The sequence below is a fragment of the Sitophilus oryzae genome, unplaced genomic scaffold, assembly GCF_002938485.1.
Source record: "Sitophilus oryzae breed Bouriz unplaced genomic scaffold, Soryzae_2.0 scaffold_1716_pilon_pilon, whole genome shotgun sequence".
Lineage (NCBI taxonomy): Eukaryota > Metazoa > Arthropoda > Insecta > Coleoptera > Curculionidae > Sitophilus > Sitophilus oryzae.
In genome coordinates, this window is record NW_022146409.1 from 254524 (window position 1) to 272725 (window position 18202).

Below are 18202 nucleotides of genomic sequence, written 5' to 3' on the forward strand. Positions count from 1 at the left end.
GCGTCCAGTCGCTCGCACAGTCTGTGGCCTACTTTACACCTGAGGAGTAATAACGAGTCGCGACTGCCGACGCTTAGACTGTTCCCTCTATGCCCTGCTGTACATACGCCCGTTCGGATCGCAGCTAGCTGTGCTCGTAGTACACATTTTACCGTTAAGGCTGGAGTTGGCGCGCGCGATCTGTTTTACCGACGACGACGACGTTTTTGACGTATCAACGAAGGAACAAACGCCGATCGGTGTCTAGTCGCTGGAGTGATATTTAGCGCGCGATCTAGGGATTTTCGGTTTGGCAGGTTGAAGTTGAAGGAGAAAAAAATAGAAAGAAAAAAACATGTAGAGGATTCGAGATTGTTTGGCGCTTTCTTCTGATTTACCGGAAGTAGATATAATAAATGGACAAAAATGTCATCGTTGGGTAAGTGCATTCGATGTTTACGTTCAAAATGCGTCGTATCTTCAGTTTCAATGTTTCTTTTTTGTGAAAAATGTACTTTTATAATAGTAAAGTTAACGTTATTGAGTTGTATACGTCTCTATTATTATTAGTTTCTTCTAAACCTCTAACTACGCATTAAAGAAATGATTCAGAACTTTTATGTTTCTCCAGCTACACAGTATTTTCATAATATTCAACATAATTGAAAGAAATGTAATTCCTTGATAAAAGTAAATGCATCTCTGCAAATCGCTAACTAGTAAAAACTAGTAAAAATTTAATTATTGTTTGGTTTACACAGCGACCTTAAAAAAGTGTCAAATTATTTAAAGAGTAACGTCATCTTAACTTTCCAAAATCCCTTACTTATTACTATTAGTTACTCAAAACAGATATTTAGTATGTGAAAAATTTACCCTACAATTTTCTTTTCTTTCTTTTTTCTAAAAAAAATATTTTCCGAACATCACCAATGAAATAATATAGTTAAATATAATAATATTAGCCTTATACAGGGTGGGTCTTAAATAAGTGCAAATATTTTCAGGGCTGGTAGATCTCGATAAAGGAAACATATTTTCTATTTACCCTTTTTCAAATAAATCCAAAATAACCGACTTATTTTACTTAATTTCCAAAAAAATAATTTTATGCATAAATTTTGAGACTCACTGGATCTTTTCTCTTTTTTTTTCTTGTAAATTTAATCTACTACCTATGTTGCCATATTATCAAGAAATTTTGGTTTTTAACTAAAAACTAATAAAGAAGAATTTTTGGCAAAAAAAAAATCTTATAATCTTGTTTTTGGGGTGGAACTATACTACGACTAAAAATATTTGCACCTATTTAAGACTCACCCTGTATAAAAGACCACTAAGACAAATTTTACCGTGAAATTTTATTTGCAACATTTCAACACAAATTTTCCTAAAAAAACACTTTCAAAGAATATTTTATTATTACAAAAATTTTTTTTGTGTGATATTTAAAAAAAAATTGTCGAAATATCCAAACTTATTTCCAGACATAAACATAGAGTATCGTTACGATCTAAACATAATTGAATATGACCAAAAGTTTTATGATCAAGCATGCTTTGTTCCTACGACTCCTATTTACCTAATACTGTCAAACTAAAAGCCCACTTGAATAAAATGTTTTGATCACACGTTAATTCTATCTTTTAGTAGCAATTTTTAGCAATAATCTTCATTTTAGCAGCAAGATTTAAGAAATAACAAGATTTAATATAGCAAACAGATTTCCGAAAGTTTCTAAATTATTCTAACATACACATCTCTTTACTAAAAAGAAATCATTTTTTGATGAAATTATGACTGCATTGAGAACAGCTGATAATGTGCCTGATGTTTTTGCCGACCAAATCTACCAATTTCAATGTACGAGTAACCTTGCCAAAAATAAATTAACCTATGTTAACTTGAGTGTACAAAATAAAACATTAATTAGGAAAGTCGCCATTGTACGTATTGGTGTGTAGTACGACAGAATGAATTATAGAAACATAACATCTGTCCTTGTCTTGTCCTGAAATAAACAAAATATAAAACGTAACTATTACTGTAATCATTCGCGTATTATATTTATTAAATTAATTATTTGTAAAACCTAATCAGACTTAATGTCATTAAACAACTACTAATGTTAAGAAACAACAATATTAATAAATATAGTTACTTAATAATCAAAATTTACCTTAACTGTTTTTACCTATTTAAGTTTTAATTGAAACTTATTTCTTACTGAATTTAGTTTTCATAATTCGTTGGCATGTGATTGTCAGTTATTCAAAAATTATTCATGCAAGATATGCTGAAATCCGTTAATTTGCAGATAATATTGCTTTAAGTTATTACTTTGATATGAAAGGACCTAAATAATTATAAATACATTAACATTTTATTTATTGCAAAATAAAAACACTAAATCACCACAATACACCAAAACACTTTTACTTTTACACTGGACGCGCGTTTCGCTAACCATGTTAGCATCATCAGCAGATGATTATAAACTACTATAGAGTTATATATACCACAGCAAAATAAAAACACTAACTCACCACAATACACCAAAACACTTTTACTTTTACACTGGACGCGCGTTTCGCTAACCATGTTAGCATCATCAGCAGATGATTATAAACTACTATAGAGTTTATAATCATCTGCTGATGATGCTAACATGGTTAGCGAAACGCGCGTCCAGTGTAAAAGTAAAAGTGTTTTGGTGTATTGTGGTGATTTAGTGTTTTTATTTTGCTGTGTAACACCAAAGGTTCCAACCCTCAACTGTAATTTTATTTATTATTGAGATATTACAAAAGTACAATAAGACGTTTTAGAAAGAGAACTATCATCTTTCTCCATTCTGCATGAATAAATGCACAAAATCCGCAGGTACTAACCTTTATAAAAAGGATATAAATGGTTAATACCTCCTGTAATATTACCTTCTGGTAGTGTAATTCATCTAGAACGAACAAAGATGATAGATAAGCATCTTCCTTGTAAGTTTTATTATAATTCTATTTTTTTATTTCTCCTATCTCCTATTATTGTTATTTTGTATCTTTTTCATCTAAAACTATGTGGTATTATTTACCAATTTGAAATAATAAAAATTTGAAATCGTACTTCAATTTATTTTCTGATATATTTTTTGATCAATTTATATAAGTTTTTAGTTATTTTTATCTGCACAACGAAAGCAAGTTATTTCTAGAAACGTTTAAAGTTACAAAAGAGGCCAACCTTCATAAATCTGATATTTACCAACAACAAAAATCGTTCCTCAAACGTTCGAGAGCGTTTTTAACATATAATCATAGTAGACAAAAATTAAAAAAAATGTTTGATTTCGTTTTTTAACATGGACGGTATCTTTTTATGTCTAAAAGAATAATTCTAGTCATTTTTATTTTCAAAATATTGGTGTTGAAATTTATATTTTAACATATACAATACAAATATGAGATCGAACATAGAATGTATACAGAGTGAAACAGTATTTCTAAATAGCTCAATTTTAGATGTTTATTTCACTATATTTTTGTAAAATATGCGGATAACAGCACATATTTTAGAAATATTTTCATCCATATACAGGGTGAATTTTTAGCGGTATTATATTATCACTCCAAAAATACGTCTTGGACGGTTATATCGCGAAAAAATATTTTTGAAAATTTGGTTAGGTTTTGAGAATTTGGTTATTTTAGAAAAAAAATGTTTAGAAATATTTTAGTTTTAGAAAACTTAATATCTTGATAATATGGCAACATAGGTAGTAGATTAAATTTACAAGAAAGAAAACCCAGATAAACAAGTGATTCTCTAAATTTAAGTAAAAAACAATTTTTCTTTTTGGTATGGACTATCAAAAAATTAGGTGGCTTATATTCGGTTTACCTGTATTATTCTGTATGGTGCAATTTTATGAAAATATGTTTTTTTTTTATCGAGATCTACCAGCACTGAAAATATTTGCACTTTTTTAAGACTCACCCTGTATAGGGCGATTTAAAATATTTTTACACCACAGTAGTTTTTAAATTGCTGTATATTTTTTGTTTAAAAATTATTAAAGCATTTTAATTGGAGGTATTTTGTGATAGTGGCTTTATCAATACTAATCATTAATTGTTGTATGTACATATATTAAATGTTATAATACATTATTATTATTTGTATAATCATTAAATGTTATATGCTATATACAGGGTGGCTTAAGAAATATATGTACATATTGTTTTTCGCACATTTCAAATGAAACACTCTGTATCGATAAATCGTAAATATCGTAACTATAAATGGTGACATTTCAAAATCTACTTGGTATAGGCTAGGTATGAACATTTAATTATTATTATTTATTTTTTGACATTATGGTATTCTTGGAATGGAAATTCTGAAAAAAACACTGGGAGGAAAAATATACAGCAATCTGTTTAAAAACTATATCTTTAATATAAACAATCAAATCACCCTGTATATCTTTGAGAGTATTTTTTTTTTAAATGTGCGCTACCGTCTCGACCGAGTATTTTGTAATATTAGTTGGAGGTTTTGTTATTCCTTCGCAAATAACAAATATTATTTTTATACAAAATTTTCTCAAAATTATAAATAAACGTATTACAAAATTAGATTCAATTACTCACCACAATAACTACAACCGCACATTTATCACAAATTTCCGAAGATAAATATGTACGAAATATTTTTAAAATTGCATGTCATTTATCTATAAAAGTCTTAAGTGCATATGCTTAGATCCGAGTTGCAACGATATAAAACAACATGCGTAATAAAGCCAATAAATAATTTATTCTAACTATAAACAACAAAAAATCGCTAGAATGTTAGCTGCGTGGTTTTAATTTTATTTCAGTTCTCAAAGGTTAACTTGCATAATTCTTTGTGTACAATCTATACGTCTGGCGATTCTTTTGCGTGTTTTGTTTGTGTCATACATGCTTAAATTCGTTTTGTTTTTTCATCACTATGTAGTTTTTGTATTATTCTGTCGATGTTTAACCCAAAACGTCGTTAAATGAAAAACAAATACAATTTCAACATGAATTTAAAGAAAAATTCTAAAACATTTTGGTGTTTGGATTCAGAACGCTGTCCCTCCCAAATCCATATCTTTGACCGATCCAATGATTTGAAACCAAACCAAATCATATTATTATTGTCTGTTGGGCAGTTACTATAGCTAGATGCTAGATATGGTTTTAAGTCCAAAGGTTGATCTCTGCTATGATCAATTAAAGTAGCAATAGCCGATAATTCAGAACTTAAAACCATCTCTACTAGAGTAAACGTCAATAAACAATAATAATATGACTTTTCAATGACAGTAACGTTACAAAAATAATAAACACTATTTTATTAGTGTGTTTATGAGGACTCAAAATCAATGAAAATAATATAAAATTGAGGAAAATTGTTACTGTCTTAAGGTACATTCAGGCTGAGAGCGTCAAGCGTCGCGTCGCGTCGCGTTTGCGTCGCGTTCGCCTCATTGAACTCGAACCCCGACGCTCAGCGGACGCTAGCGCAACGCCAAACGCGACGCTGTCTGCCTGAACGGTCTAATTTAAGTTAAGTGATTTGATTCCATTTCGACACACGGACGCGACGCAAACGCGACGCGACGCTCGACGCTCTCAGTCTGAATGTACCTTTATTCAGAAGTGGATATCTCCAATAGAAATAAAGCTATTACGATAAATCAGAAAACAAACTATCGAGAAAAGACGTACCTAGATGATAAAATTATTTCTAAAATGCTTACTTTGGTAACATTTTCCACAGGGTGTTTCAAACTTTCAGCAAAATATCAACATTTTGTTTTCCCTCGTATAATTGACAGATGGAAAATTTAATTTTAATTTAGAAAGAGATACTAAAAAATCAAATAATTTAGCTACATATTGCTTAAAAATCATCAAAATCAGTCCACTAGAACAAAATATATAAAACTTTAAAATACCAGTTTAAATTTAAAATTTTAAAATAAATTGGTACTAGATGAAACTGAAATAAACGTAGTACTGAATTCGTACTACGTGTATTTTAATTTTTAGGATAGTTGTTAAATAAGAAAGTTTACAATAAATTCCTGATTTCTGTTTATTTTCCTGTAATATAATTTTAACGCAGTCATGTATGCCATTATGAACTGAACGCTGTATTATGCAATAGTCTTAACATCTAACTTGTTGTGAAGGTCAATAATAGGCTTGTCGATGCAGGATCGACTAAGCGACTCTTTAAATCGATATGAAACACTGGATATAAATCGATTTCGATTGATATCAAAATTAATACACTTTTTTGTGTTTTGTATCCCGCCTAACTCAGCTATCTCTCCTGGATATTTAGCCATTTCTTTATCTGAGCTATGTCAGGTTAATGTGGCTTTAAAACAAGGGGAGTTTTCTATTATTGCCCAATTACCACGTGTTATCGCTTACTGATTTAATCGAAAATCTCGTTTTGGAGCAAATGGCTATAAGCAATTATTATAGATCTTTTAATAGCTTGTTCTAGTCACCTCGATTTAAAAAAGTTGAACTTTATTAAACAACCGATAAGAATTATCGCTCTAATAGTTATGTCTAGAATTGCATATATTATTTATGTCTTGTATTATTTTTGTACAAAAAATGAATAATATTTAAAAGCACAGTTTCAGACACAGATATAGATAAACCATTGTTTAATTTGGTTTAATTGTAATTTGAATGCATTTTGGGTTGTTTTTCAGTGTAAGATTTTTCTAACCACCCACCCGCTGTTTTATGTCCATTCTTTTATCTGCTTTAGCTGTTATTTATTAATGAATGTGATTTTGTGAATGGCATTTACGAGCCTCATTTGGCCATTTTATCTGATTTCGGAAAGTAGTAAACCAGAATTGACCCAAACGTTGTCGTCAGTTGTAATGTCCGGAAGGTTTTCCAGTTCATCTTAAATTACCTTTTTTTATTTAAGTTCATCTTAAAACTATTAGGGCTATTAGCAGTTAAGACAATATCATCAGCGAATCATAGATGCTGCTGGTATTTGTCATCTATCTTAACACGTTTATTGTTCTAATCTAGTTTGTTCAAGATTTCCAAAGTTTCTGTAAAAGTAAAAAGTAAAGATTTCAGTTAACGTCTCCTCTTTGCTGCCAGGGCTAATCTGGACGGGGCCTACTTTGTTTACGCGGAATTCGAACCGCGGTCCTCGGCCAGATCATGGCCTACCGACTTGGCAAGTGTCTAAATCAACTCTTACGAGATATCCGATCTCATCCGCCCTCGAACCGGCGTGAATGAGCAGTGTGTGTCAATAGATTTTACACTTTTGAACTTATTGGACAACAGCACGATACAAAGTTTCGAATCGGTCACCCGTCCATCCACTCGTATCGCCTTACGTCGCTTAACTTCGGTGTTCTAATGGGAACCTGTGTTTCGACGTAGTTAGGCCGTTGCCTTCCAAAGTTTCTGTGAGTAGCACTGTTGTTGTAGCTTCTCTGTATAGTATAGTATAGAGTCTCTATTTAGTATAACCGACCTCGTTAAATAAAAATTGCAATCAATGACCTTTCGTTTTTTAAATGTATGTAGACTAGTACTAGTGGTAACTAGTATTATTTTGTTCCCATGATATTCCCAGTCATGTAGTGGTGTTGTGATCAATTTTGCCACCATTTCTGATTCCTACTTGTTCTCATGGCTGTGCATTATTTATCAGATTATGGGTTCTATAGTGATGATCCTTGTGAAGTTTTTTTTATATCACAAGCAGTACGCTTGGTTTGTAGTTCTTGATGTTTCCATTACTGGCCATTTTTATAGATCGGTATTATCGTTGCACTGCAATTTTGTCGTATTCCTTGTGTTCATGGACAGCTGTTGTAAATCTTTGCTGGCAACCTCCATGTATATTAAAGTTCGTTATATTTTGTTGTAGTGAGCCGATTTTGGTGAATTTTTAAGCAATTTGAAGCTCAATTATCTTACTTTTTATTTTTTTTTAATTAAAAATTAAAGTTTCCATCGGACTATTTTACAGGGGAAGACAAAATTTTGATATTTTGTTTACCAAAATAAATAATTTAAAAAACACTTTAACATTAAGGTGCATCTTTTCTCCATAGTTTTGTTATCCATCACAAACCCCCTTAAATGTTCATGCTTTTGGACACAACCAAAGGATAGAAGGCAATGAAAAAGCAAACGATCTAGGTAGAAAAAGAACGAACACTCCCACTAACTGGACCAGAACCAATTTAAAGCGGAACGCGAGAATCTGGAAGACTCTCTCCGTAATCTCGAATGGTAATCCTCCAACTGTCTAAGACACACGAAGAAATTGTCACGGGTTTTTTAACAGGATACTGTCTCCCCAACGAACACAACAGTAGAATGAAACTAAGAAACAACGGCGAATACGGATTCTGTCGGGAAAATAGGGAAACACCAGAATACCTACCTCATCACTGAGATGACAACCATAAAGTTTGGTACAACTTCGGTACGACAGATATTGAAGATGGGGAACTGAACTCTTAATTTTTAATAAAGGAGACTTGGAAAAATACATTTCATAGTCTAATGTTTTCCGTGACGTTTCCTGGCCAGTTAAAAGATGCCTCAATCGTATTTTTAATCACAACTCAATTTTTTCAAATGGAACGAGAGTTGCATCATTTTTAACGTATAATTTGGTACCACATACTTAATATTCTCTTATAAAGTTATTCAGGATTTAAATGGAAGTAGTTTGTATATGGCGTTTGTCGCCTCAGCCTGAATATCTGTTGGTAATTTACTTATTTCGTTTTGAACCATTTCTGGTTCCAATCTAATCAGCAATCGACACGAAAGAGAATTAAAAAATATTGACTTCAAACTGACAACTAAAGAGACAGTTATATTTATTTGTCAAGTTACATAGAAACCAACGCCAACCCAGCACAATATTTTTGCTACTCTTAATAAATTCCTTGAAATAATAATTTCTGCATATTTTTTAAAAATAGCAGGTTAGTCGTGACTGACTAAGTTAAGAAAAAACTCAAAATTTAAGTGAGGATGCAGTCAATAATCACCACATAGGCCAATAAAACTACTTTTTCAAATTTGTCAAGCTTTCGAGAATTTTATTCCCATCATCAGGACAGTTTGACTGAGTCAATTAGCAAAAAAACATCCTTTGCACAAAAAGGCCTTAAAAACTAGCATCGGTTAACATTGGACTACAGGGACATTTCCTTTATAAAATATTAAAATACATATCCAACGATATTACTTTTCTTTTAAACACAAACAAAAAGATTTTTTTTTATAAAAATTTTAATATTTACATTTTTATTTCGAGCTCGATCAAACAGTGACTGTTTAGTAAAATGATTAAAATTTTACTAAACAATATAATCAATAATATTATTTTACTAAACAACTATATAATGAAATTTTACTAAACAGTCACTGTTTGATCGAGCTCGAAATAAAAATGTAAATATTAAAATTTTTATAAAAAAAAATCTTTTTGTTTGTGTTTAAAAGAAAAGTAATATCGTTGGATATGTATTTTAATATTTTATAAAGGAAATGTCCCTGTAGTCCAATGTTATACGATGCTAGTTTTTAAGGCCTTTTTGTGCAAAGGATGTTTTTTTGCCAACCCTATATTTTTCATGTTATAGGGCTTGTTCCTCTCTAAAATTTCCTGTCTTACAATGTACCGTTTGTGTCCAGGAAGGGTTCATAGTTTCATAGATGTCGATTTTAGAAAGAAATCAGTACCTGTATATTTTTTCCTTATTTTTCATTTTATTGATTTTATGGAAAGCACTGTTCATTAAAATGTTGTATTCTCTGTTATAGGGCTTGTTTCTCTCTACAATTTCCTGTCTCACAATGTACCGTTTGTGTCCAGGAAGGGTTCATAGTTTCATAGATGTCGATTTTAGGAAGAAATCAGTACCTGTATATTATTTCCTATATTTTTCATTTTACTGATTTTATGGAAAGCACTGTTCATTAAAATGTTGTATCCTATGTTATAGGGCTTGTTTCTATCTACAATTTCCTGTCTCACAATGTACCGTTTGTGTCCAGGAAGGGTTCATAGTTTCATAGATGTCGATTTTCGAAAGAAATCAGTACATGTATATTATTACATATATTTTTCATTTTATTGATATTATGGAAAGGACTGTTCATTAAAATGTTGTATTCTATGTTATAGGGCTTGTTTCTCTCTACAATTTCCTGTCTCACAATGTACCGTTTGTGTCCAGGAATGGTTCATAGTTTCATAGATGTCGATTTTAGAAAGAAATCAGTACCTGTCCTGATGATGGGAATAAAACTATCCTGATGATGGGAATAAAATTTTCGAAAGCCTGACAAATTTGAAAAAGTAGTTTTATTGGCCTATGTGGTGATTATTGACTGCATCCTCACTTAAATTTTGAGTTTTTTATTTTTTAAAACGTAACTCACTATGGAAAAAAAATATTGTTTTATAAACGACGATAAAGTTGCATTATCGTCTCCCGAATTTAATTTAATTAAATTTAATTAAATAATTATTAATCTTTTCGGTCGACGATAAAATACCATTTTATCGTCTTGTATAAAAAATAACTATGTCTAAAAAACCATGAAAAATGCGGGATTTGCAACAATAATGGCAATAAAAACCAAATATAAGTGGATAAGACGGATTTTGCTACCGTAACGTAATTTGTTGTGAATTTTACATAGGAATGGCGGTTTAGGACTATGTTTTTGAAGATTTCAGGGTCCACTATTAATATATGTTATTAGGAATTTTTTTAACAAATAGATAAGCTGGGTTTTGCAACTTGACGCCTCACTTGTATTCGTTTTACATTAATAAGTAACCAGAAACGATTTTCAGCGGATTCTAGAGAGGTGACAGACCTCTACACGAAAGTAGATCGACGAGCTGCGTACACACACACTCGCACAGCGGTTATCTAGTCGCCGTCTCTCTCTGAGCGTTACGTAATTAGTGAAAACATACGACCCGACTGCATTTCCTGATTAGCTATGGATACTTTTCAGTCGGTCGACTCGAGAGACTTTCATTTTCGCCGTTACATCACGCCGCAACCAGAAGTGCATTCTTTCCTAATTCGCCACTTTTTTTATTGTTATTATTATTAACCATTCCGCTTTTAGAGCCGTTTGATGGTGATTGTATAAGTGGAAAATCTGCCACTTTCGTTCATTGATTTACATAATCTGCCACTTGGTAAAATTAATGAGAAATTAGAATGTATTTATGCATTCTGAAAATATTTGTTTTTAATTATACTGGGTGCGTCTCAAAAGTGACTCACCCTTATAACTACTTTATTTTTCCAGATGAAAAAACGAGATTTGGTATGTTAGTATTTGACGTAAATTAGGATTGATTGACGTTTTAATTGGTTTTGGTCACTTTCTGTTTCGCCGGAAATGACCACAACTTATTTTTAAATGGCACTCTCTGTATTTTTTTACTTTAAATAACACTCTGAATAGAATGACATATCATATGTTAACTTTTGACATTTTCGCATATAGTTTATTTGAAATTATAACTTGCGGTTTATAACGACAATTTGACTCGAAATACCAAAGCGTGTGGTACCAAATTATTCGTAAAAAAATGCTCTTCCAAATATTCTAATGAGCCACCCTTGTTCCATTTGAAAATTGAGATGTGATTAAAAATACGATTTGGGCATCTTTTAACTGGCTAGGACAAGACACGAAAAATATTAGGCGATCAAATCTATTTTTCCAAGGCTCCTTGATTAAAAATTGGTGTTTTCATATGTCATTCTACTCCGAGTATCATTTTCTATCTAATAAAGTAAAAATATACTGAGGGTGCGATTTAAAAATCAAAAGTTGTACTCATTTCCGGTGAAACCGGAAGTGACCAAAAACAATTGAATACATCAATCAATTCTAATTTATGTCATATGCTAACATACCAAATGTCGATTTTTATCTAAAAAAAATGAATAAGTTACAGGGTTGAGCCACTTTTGATGCGCACCTTTAAAATTTAGTGATGGGATAACTCGAGCAAAAATTCGCTCGAGTACCTACTCGATTAACCGACGTCGATCGATTATGAACGAGCGATGCAAGCGACGAGTTACGAGCGATGAACGCAAGCAATCATAGAATGAAATAAATTGAAATCCGATTTTAATGTGACATACTCGATACAAAGCCGAACGAATTTTCTACATACATTGCAGGTAGCAAAGTTATACGACGTTATTCGTTCCGTATCTTAATGACAAAATTTTACGACCTACATCGACAATGTTTTAAACTAAACTAAACCAAGCGAATTACTCGTCCCTTGCTACTTGCCATTCATCACCTAAAGAATATGTACTCTGCGCACGCAACTTACTACTTGGCGTTACGAGTTGCAAGGACAACAAGCGACGGGCGAAAAAAAAACCGTATTTTTAAATACCAGCGAAATTTCGCTCGAGCGATCGCTCGATTATTGAAATCGCTTGAAACTCGAGTACTCGATTATTGAAATTAATCGGTTTTTCCCATCACTATTTAAAATCTGTCCAATGATTCAGGGAAGGTTTCGATAGATGGCATTCAAAATTGGCAGAAAATAATCGCTAAAATTCGCTTATGAACACGACACATGAGCGAAACAGGCTCAGCTGTCATTTTAACTCAAAGCAACACTGACAGTGAATTTAATAAAAAAATTCTGGGATATATTTAGCTTATATAGAAAGCAGGAATTGAAACTGTAACATTCACAATTATTTTAGAATCCTTCAAAATGATATGTTTTGAAGGAAAAAACAATGTATTGAAATTGATCTTCCCTATGGTAGGTATACTGCAACAAGATGGCTATATTGTGAGCATTGACTTTTTATTTTTGTTTAGCGATTATTACAGGACATTTAAATTTGCAACACTATCCATCTTTTCATGATATTTTGACGACATTTCGTGCACTATGAAACCCCATCATCAATGGCGAAAAAATCGTCCAATTTAAATGAAATTTGGTATGTCGATGGATTGGACCAAGGCCAACTTGACCGTGTACGACACGTGTCACGGTGACAGTTAGTTTTGACGTAAGAAACGTCAAAAGTTGATGTCGTTCGATCGCGACCAAATTTGGTGGGTAGGCTATGTGAGCGACGGTGCACGGGATCCCATCCTGCAAAGTTGGATACAACGGACGACGTTTTGTTTATATCTTCATCAAAGTGGGACTAAGGATTTGATATTGAAGGAAAATGTGAGTCGACTTAAGGATACAATTATCCTTAAATATTCGCTAAATAAATAGAAATACGGGACGGGCTACAAGATGACGCCTTCGGCGTTTCGAACCGATGCGATGCCTCTAAATGGACGAATCTTCAGGATTTTTCCTACTTGTGGGTCGATTGGAACCAAACTCGGCACGTGGATGGAGTACCCGAATGAAGTTCTCAGACGGACAGACGGTCACTTTAATCAAATTTTGTGAAATTTATTCAAATTATTTATTAATTTTGAATTTATTTCTTTTTCAACATTTCAAACTACACTTTTTCAAACATGTCCTTCAAATCCTTCAATTTAACAGCTGTTAGCAAGAAGTTTCACTTCAAATATGCACACATTTTTTTGTTTTTTCATTGGTTGCTTTTGTTGCAACTGTTATTATAACTTTACTTCACTCTTATTAGGTGTACGGGTTAAATGGACTCTTATTTTCACAGCATAAGAACGAATAAGCATAATGCTTAGTCGTAATGGAGCAACTTTCTTCATAAAAGACCTGATTGTTTTCTTTAATTTCCTCTGGCGTTGCATTTTCAATTTACATGTTCTTGCGACATGCATATACAAAACAGAAGAGTCAGAAAAGTTACGCGATAAACTGAAACAACTGAAAGAAACTGTAAAAGTTTTCCGTTCTTTGTCTCTTGTTGTTTTAAGATGCGCCAAAGTGAATTGAAGGAGTTCAAAATATAATGGCAACAGTTGAAGTAACTCTAAATAGATTGAAGTTACCAAAGTTCAAAGTAATTCTTTCGAATAGGTATACAGAAGTCAAAAATTAGTTTGAGATATTTGTAACGATTTTTAAAGTACGTTGACATTACTACGACATATGCAGTTAACAATTAATAACTTACATTACATTTTAAACAAATAATTTAATACAACTAATAAGATATATAAAGACAACTAACAAGATTTATAAAAACACTGGGTGTTTCTTAAAAGTATCTCACCCCTATAACATTTTTATTTTTCAGATGAAAAAACTAGATTTAGTATTTTAGTATATGACAGATTAGGATTCATTGACGTATTGAATTGTTTTTGATCACTTCCTGTTTCACCGGAAATTATTACAACTTCAGATTTTTAAACGGTACCCTCTGTATTTATTTATTTTTTTTGATAGAAAATGACACTCTGAGTAGAATGACACATCATATGTCAACTTTTGACATTTTCGGTTAAAAAAGTCCTATTTTAATTTTCAATCCAGTGTGCCAGGGCTGTGTTAAAATAACTAGTTTTTAATCAAGGTGCCTTGAAAAAATAGATTTGATCGTCGAATGTTTTTCGTATCTTGGTCTGTTAAAAGAGGCCCAAGTCGTATAATTTGGTACTACACACTTGGTGTTTCGAGTCAAATTGTCGTTATGAACCGCATGTTACAATTTCAAATAAACCAGCATAGGCGAAAATGTCAAAAGTTAAGATATTATATGTCATTCTATTCACAGTGTCATTTGATATCGAATAAAGTAAAAAAAATATTGAGGGTGTCATTTAAAAATCAAAAGTTGTAGTCATTTCCGGTGAAACAGGAAGTGATCAAAAATAACTGAATACTTCAATCAATCCTAATTTATGTCATATTACTAACTTACCAAATGTCGTTTATTTATCTGAAAAAATAAAATAGTTATAGGGATGAGCCACTTTTGAGAAACACTCGGTATACAAAGGTAATGTCAAGCTTATTGGGCAATCTTCTGTCATCATATAACTTTGACATAGTTTAAGGTCCCGTTAAGAAGTAAATGTTACAAAGTAGTAATATTTTATATTTTTGCGTAGTTTCTTAAAATACTGTAATTTTATATAATAATTGTTTAAGCCTAGTTGACTTAGGCCAGTATTACAGTAGCAAATTTCTTTGTCAAAGATCTTTTATAAAAGATATTTGATGAAAAATTTGTCAAGTTCTTTGATAAAATAAAATCTTTCACAAAGAAATTTGATAGTGTAATACTGACTGATTAGTACTAGTGTATTTGGTCCAAGTACACTTTGACCGTGCCAACCAGACTTTTCAATGATCGTATAAGGTATTAAGTACCTTTTGGAAATACCAAACGATACTATTTTCACAATTAGATTTGCGCGTTCACACAGGAAATTTATATCTACCATAAATACAATTTCGTAGAAAAATTCCATGTTTCTTCCTTTGAACTTCACCAAACGCAATGCTATAATTGATAAAAGCAGCGGTTCCTCCGTTGTCTTTACCTAAAATTGATCTAAAATCGAAGGTAGAACTGCCAATGTATACGTTAATCTTTAGTCCGTCTTACCTGACCTTTGCTCCCTGAAAAAAATCAAATTTATAAAAAATGTCTTTCAGAATACCAAAAAATTATAGTAGGTACGATAAGCCGAAATAGAATTCTATAAGTCAAAGAATCCCCGCTGCTTTCTTGTCTCAGTTCTCTTCATACTTCCCTGTACATTCGCACACGTCAGCCGTTAATCGAAAACAAAAAATAAAATTACGCCATCTGCTGCCATTGTCCCACTTTCCGATCGAGTGTCATCGACCCTTCACACGAAAAAAGTGATAAAGTATCATGCGTTACCTGCACATTACACTGGCATATTTTCCATCTCTTTCTATATCGCATTTTTTTGTATTCTTTCTCCCTTTAAGTACCTGCGCGTTAAGCTTCAATTTTGGACAAAGTCAATGTTGAGACGCAACCTTGATATTGCCAAAACGGTTTATGTACGCAGTATGTGTCGGTAAGCATACGATTCTCCGCGATGATTGCGACATTTATTTGGGCCACGTTGTGGTTCAAAAGTGAAAGCTGGCCTGCCAAAATGCCCGCCGGCCTTATGTTTATTCACGCCGAAAATTTGGAATTCTTATTTTTATACGTGGTCATGCAGAAGTTGCTCGTTACTTGGTTTCAGAATAAAGACTTGTGAAGTGTAAAGAAATGTGTAGTTTAATACCCATCCCAGCATATCCTCATTGGAAAGACGTAACTAATTTTTTACAACTCTTCAGAGCAACAAATTTTATGATTCTTTTTTTTTTATTTTGGATTGAATCTGTAAAATTTTAAAGTTTTAAATACAATCCGCTGAGACGTTCCTGCTTCAACTACAGCTTGCCAGGTTAATATTGAGGGATTTTGGTCGACACACGCTAATACATTTGTCTGGGCAGCTCCATTTATCTCAATATTATTTTTTTTGGGTCCGTAAATATACCTTATTCTCCTAAGTTGTTATACATTCTTCGTCATTGGCAACGAGGTTTTTTCCATAACAAGGGGCCGCTTTCCCAAATAAAAAGTGTCGCTTGCGATCCAGAGCCTCGCAATGACATATTATGTGCTCCGCTGTTTCAGGATCTTTATCGCAGAGTCTGCAGCAAAGACTTCCTTGATACAGGTTAAGCTTGTTCAGCTAACACTTGACAGCTATGTGTCCTGTCAAGAGGCCTGTTGTAATCCGCACTTTATTCCTGCTAAACATTAGCAGTTCTTTTGCGGTTTTAGACCTAGGTCCTTGGATAAAAGCCTTGCTGTGCCTGAGCCCCTGTCTGTTTCTCCAATGGACATTCTGCTTTTCCCTGATCCAGTGCAGATTCTGAGTTTTAGTGCACTACGGGCCATACATTTGCGTATTCCCAGTACTGGCTCTGGACCAAGATAGGATGCCGATGATCCTTGCCTAGCTAACTCGTCGGCTTTTTCGTTGCCTTGGATGCCGCTGTGGCCCGGCACCCTGGCAACGAGGGTTGAATTTTGTGATAGAAGTTTCAATTCAAAATTCCTTCATTTTTGAAGCGAAACTTCTCTACGATGACAGTAAAAATTCAGAGTCATGACACGCCGAGGCCTTGACATTTCACAGCCTTGACAGACGAGCTAGCCAGAAAAAAGGGGTAAGGATCGCACGATCACGCAAACACTAAAAAAACATTTGATTTAAATAGGGTTGCCAACCGTCCTCTATTATTCCAAAGGACAGTCCTATCTTTTTTCTACCAAACTCAAAATCTAAAAACCATTTGGCTGTCGCCACAATGATTTAAAAAATTGTTAGCCTGTGTCTTTCGCTACTCCCACTCGCTTGTACAGAAAAGAAAATTAAGAAATTACATACATATTTCTAAACCAAACCAGAAATATTTGTGTAAGCGATAAACATATTTAACTATTTTATGTTTATACTTACTGTTAGCTTATGTTTTGAAAAAAAGTTTTGTTGAAAATGGTTTGTCTTATTTAACAAGTTTTGAGTATAAACATTTTTAAGAAAGTAAGAAAGACCATCAATCGAATACCGTTTACAAAACTTTTTAGTAAATTCTAGACCTTTAAATTCTTCATACCGCAACTAAATAGTAGGCCGATTAAAAATTGCCTCTCAGTGTATAGCCTATAGCTAGGCAATGTAATCAAATATTGTGGTGGGGGGGGGGAGCCCATCGGCTCCATAAGAATGTCTTGTTGTCACTTTTGCAACTAAATAATCGGCCGACTAAAAATTACATGCCAGTGCGTACCCTAATTATTCTAAAGTACTCACAAGAAAAAGGCAGAAAAATGCATGCTTCATTTAGAAATATGGAATAATTACTTCTATTCAAATGTGCGATAATTGTTTTGAGTAGTGTGAATATGAAAACAGCATTATATGGTCACTTTTTCAGACATATCTTTCAAATCCTTCAATTTAATTGCTGTTAGTAAGAAATTTCACTTAGTGCACGCACTGTTTTTTTTTATTTGGATGTGACAGTTTGACATCTCTGATAGTAACGACGATTGAATTTGTTTTCATAGGTAACTAAGTCAAATTAGTCAAAAAAGATAAGAATTGACTATAACTGAGTAATAACATTTTCATTACTCATTACTCAT

General features: G+C 32.6%; 1 protein-coding gene across 2 annotated transcripts in view; it reads left to right on the forward strand.

Moving 5' to 3' along the window:
- The window catches only part of LOC115881312 (hormone receptor 4), a 190439-nt gene that overhangs the window by 125732 nt on the left and 46505 nt on the right, over nt 1-18202 (forward strand). The window contains exon 1 of one of the 2 annotated variants that reach the window (XM_030898741.1): nt 25-418. The exons of the other annotated variant lie outside the window; for it this stretch is intronic. Coding sequence (XP_030754601.1) covers nt 406-418 — 13 coding nt within the window. The 5' untranslated portion in view covers nt 25-405. Of the gene's footprint in view, nt 1-24; nt 419-18202 lie in introns of those variants that run through there. 2 annotated transcript variants of the gene reach the window in all.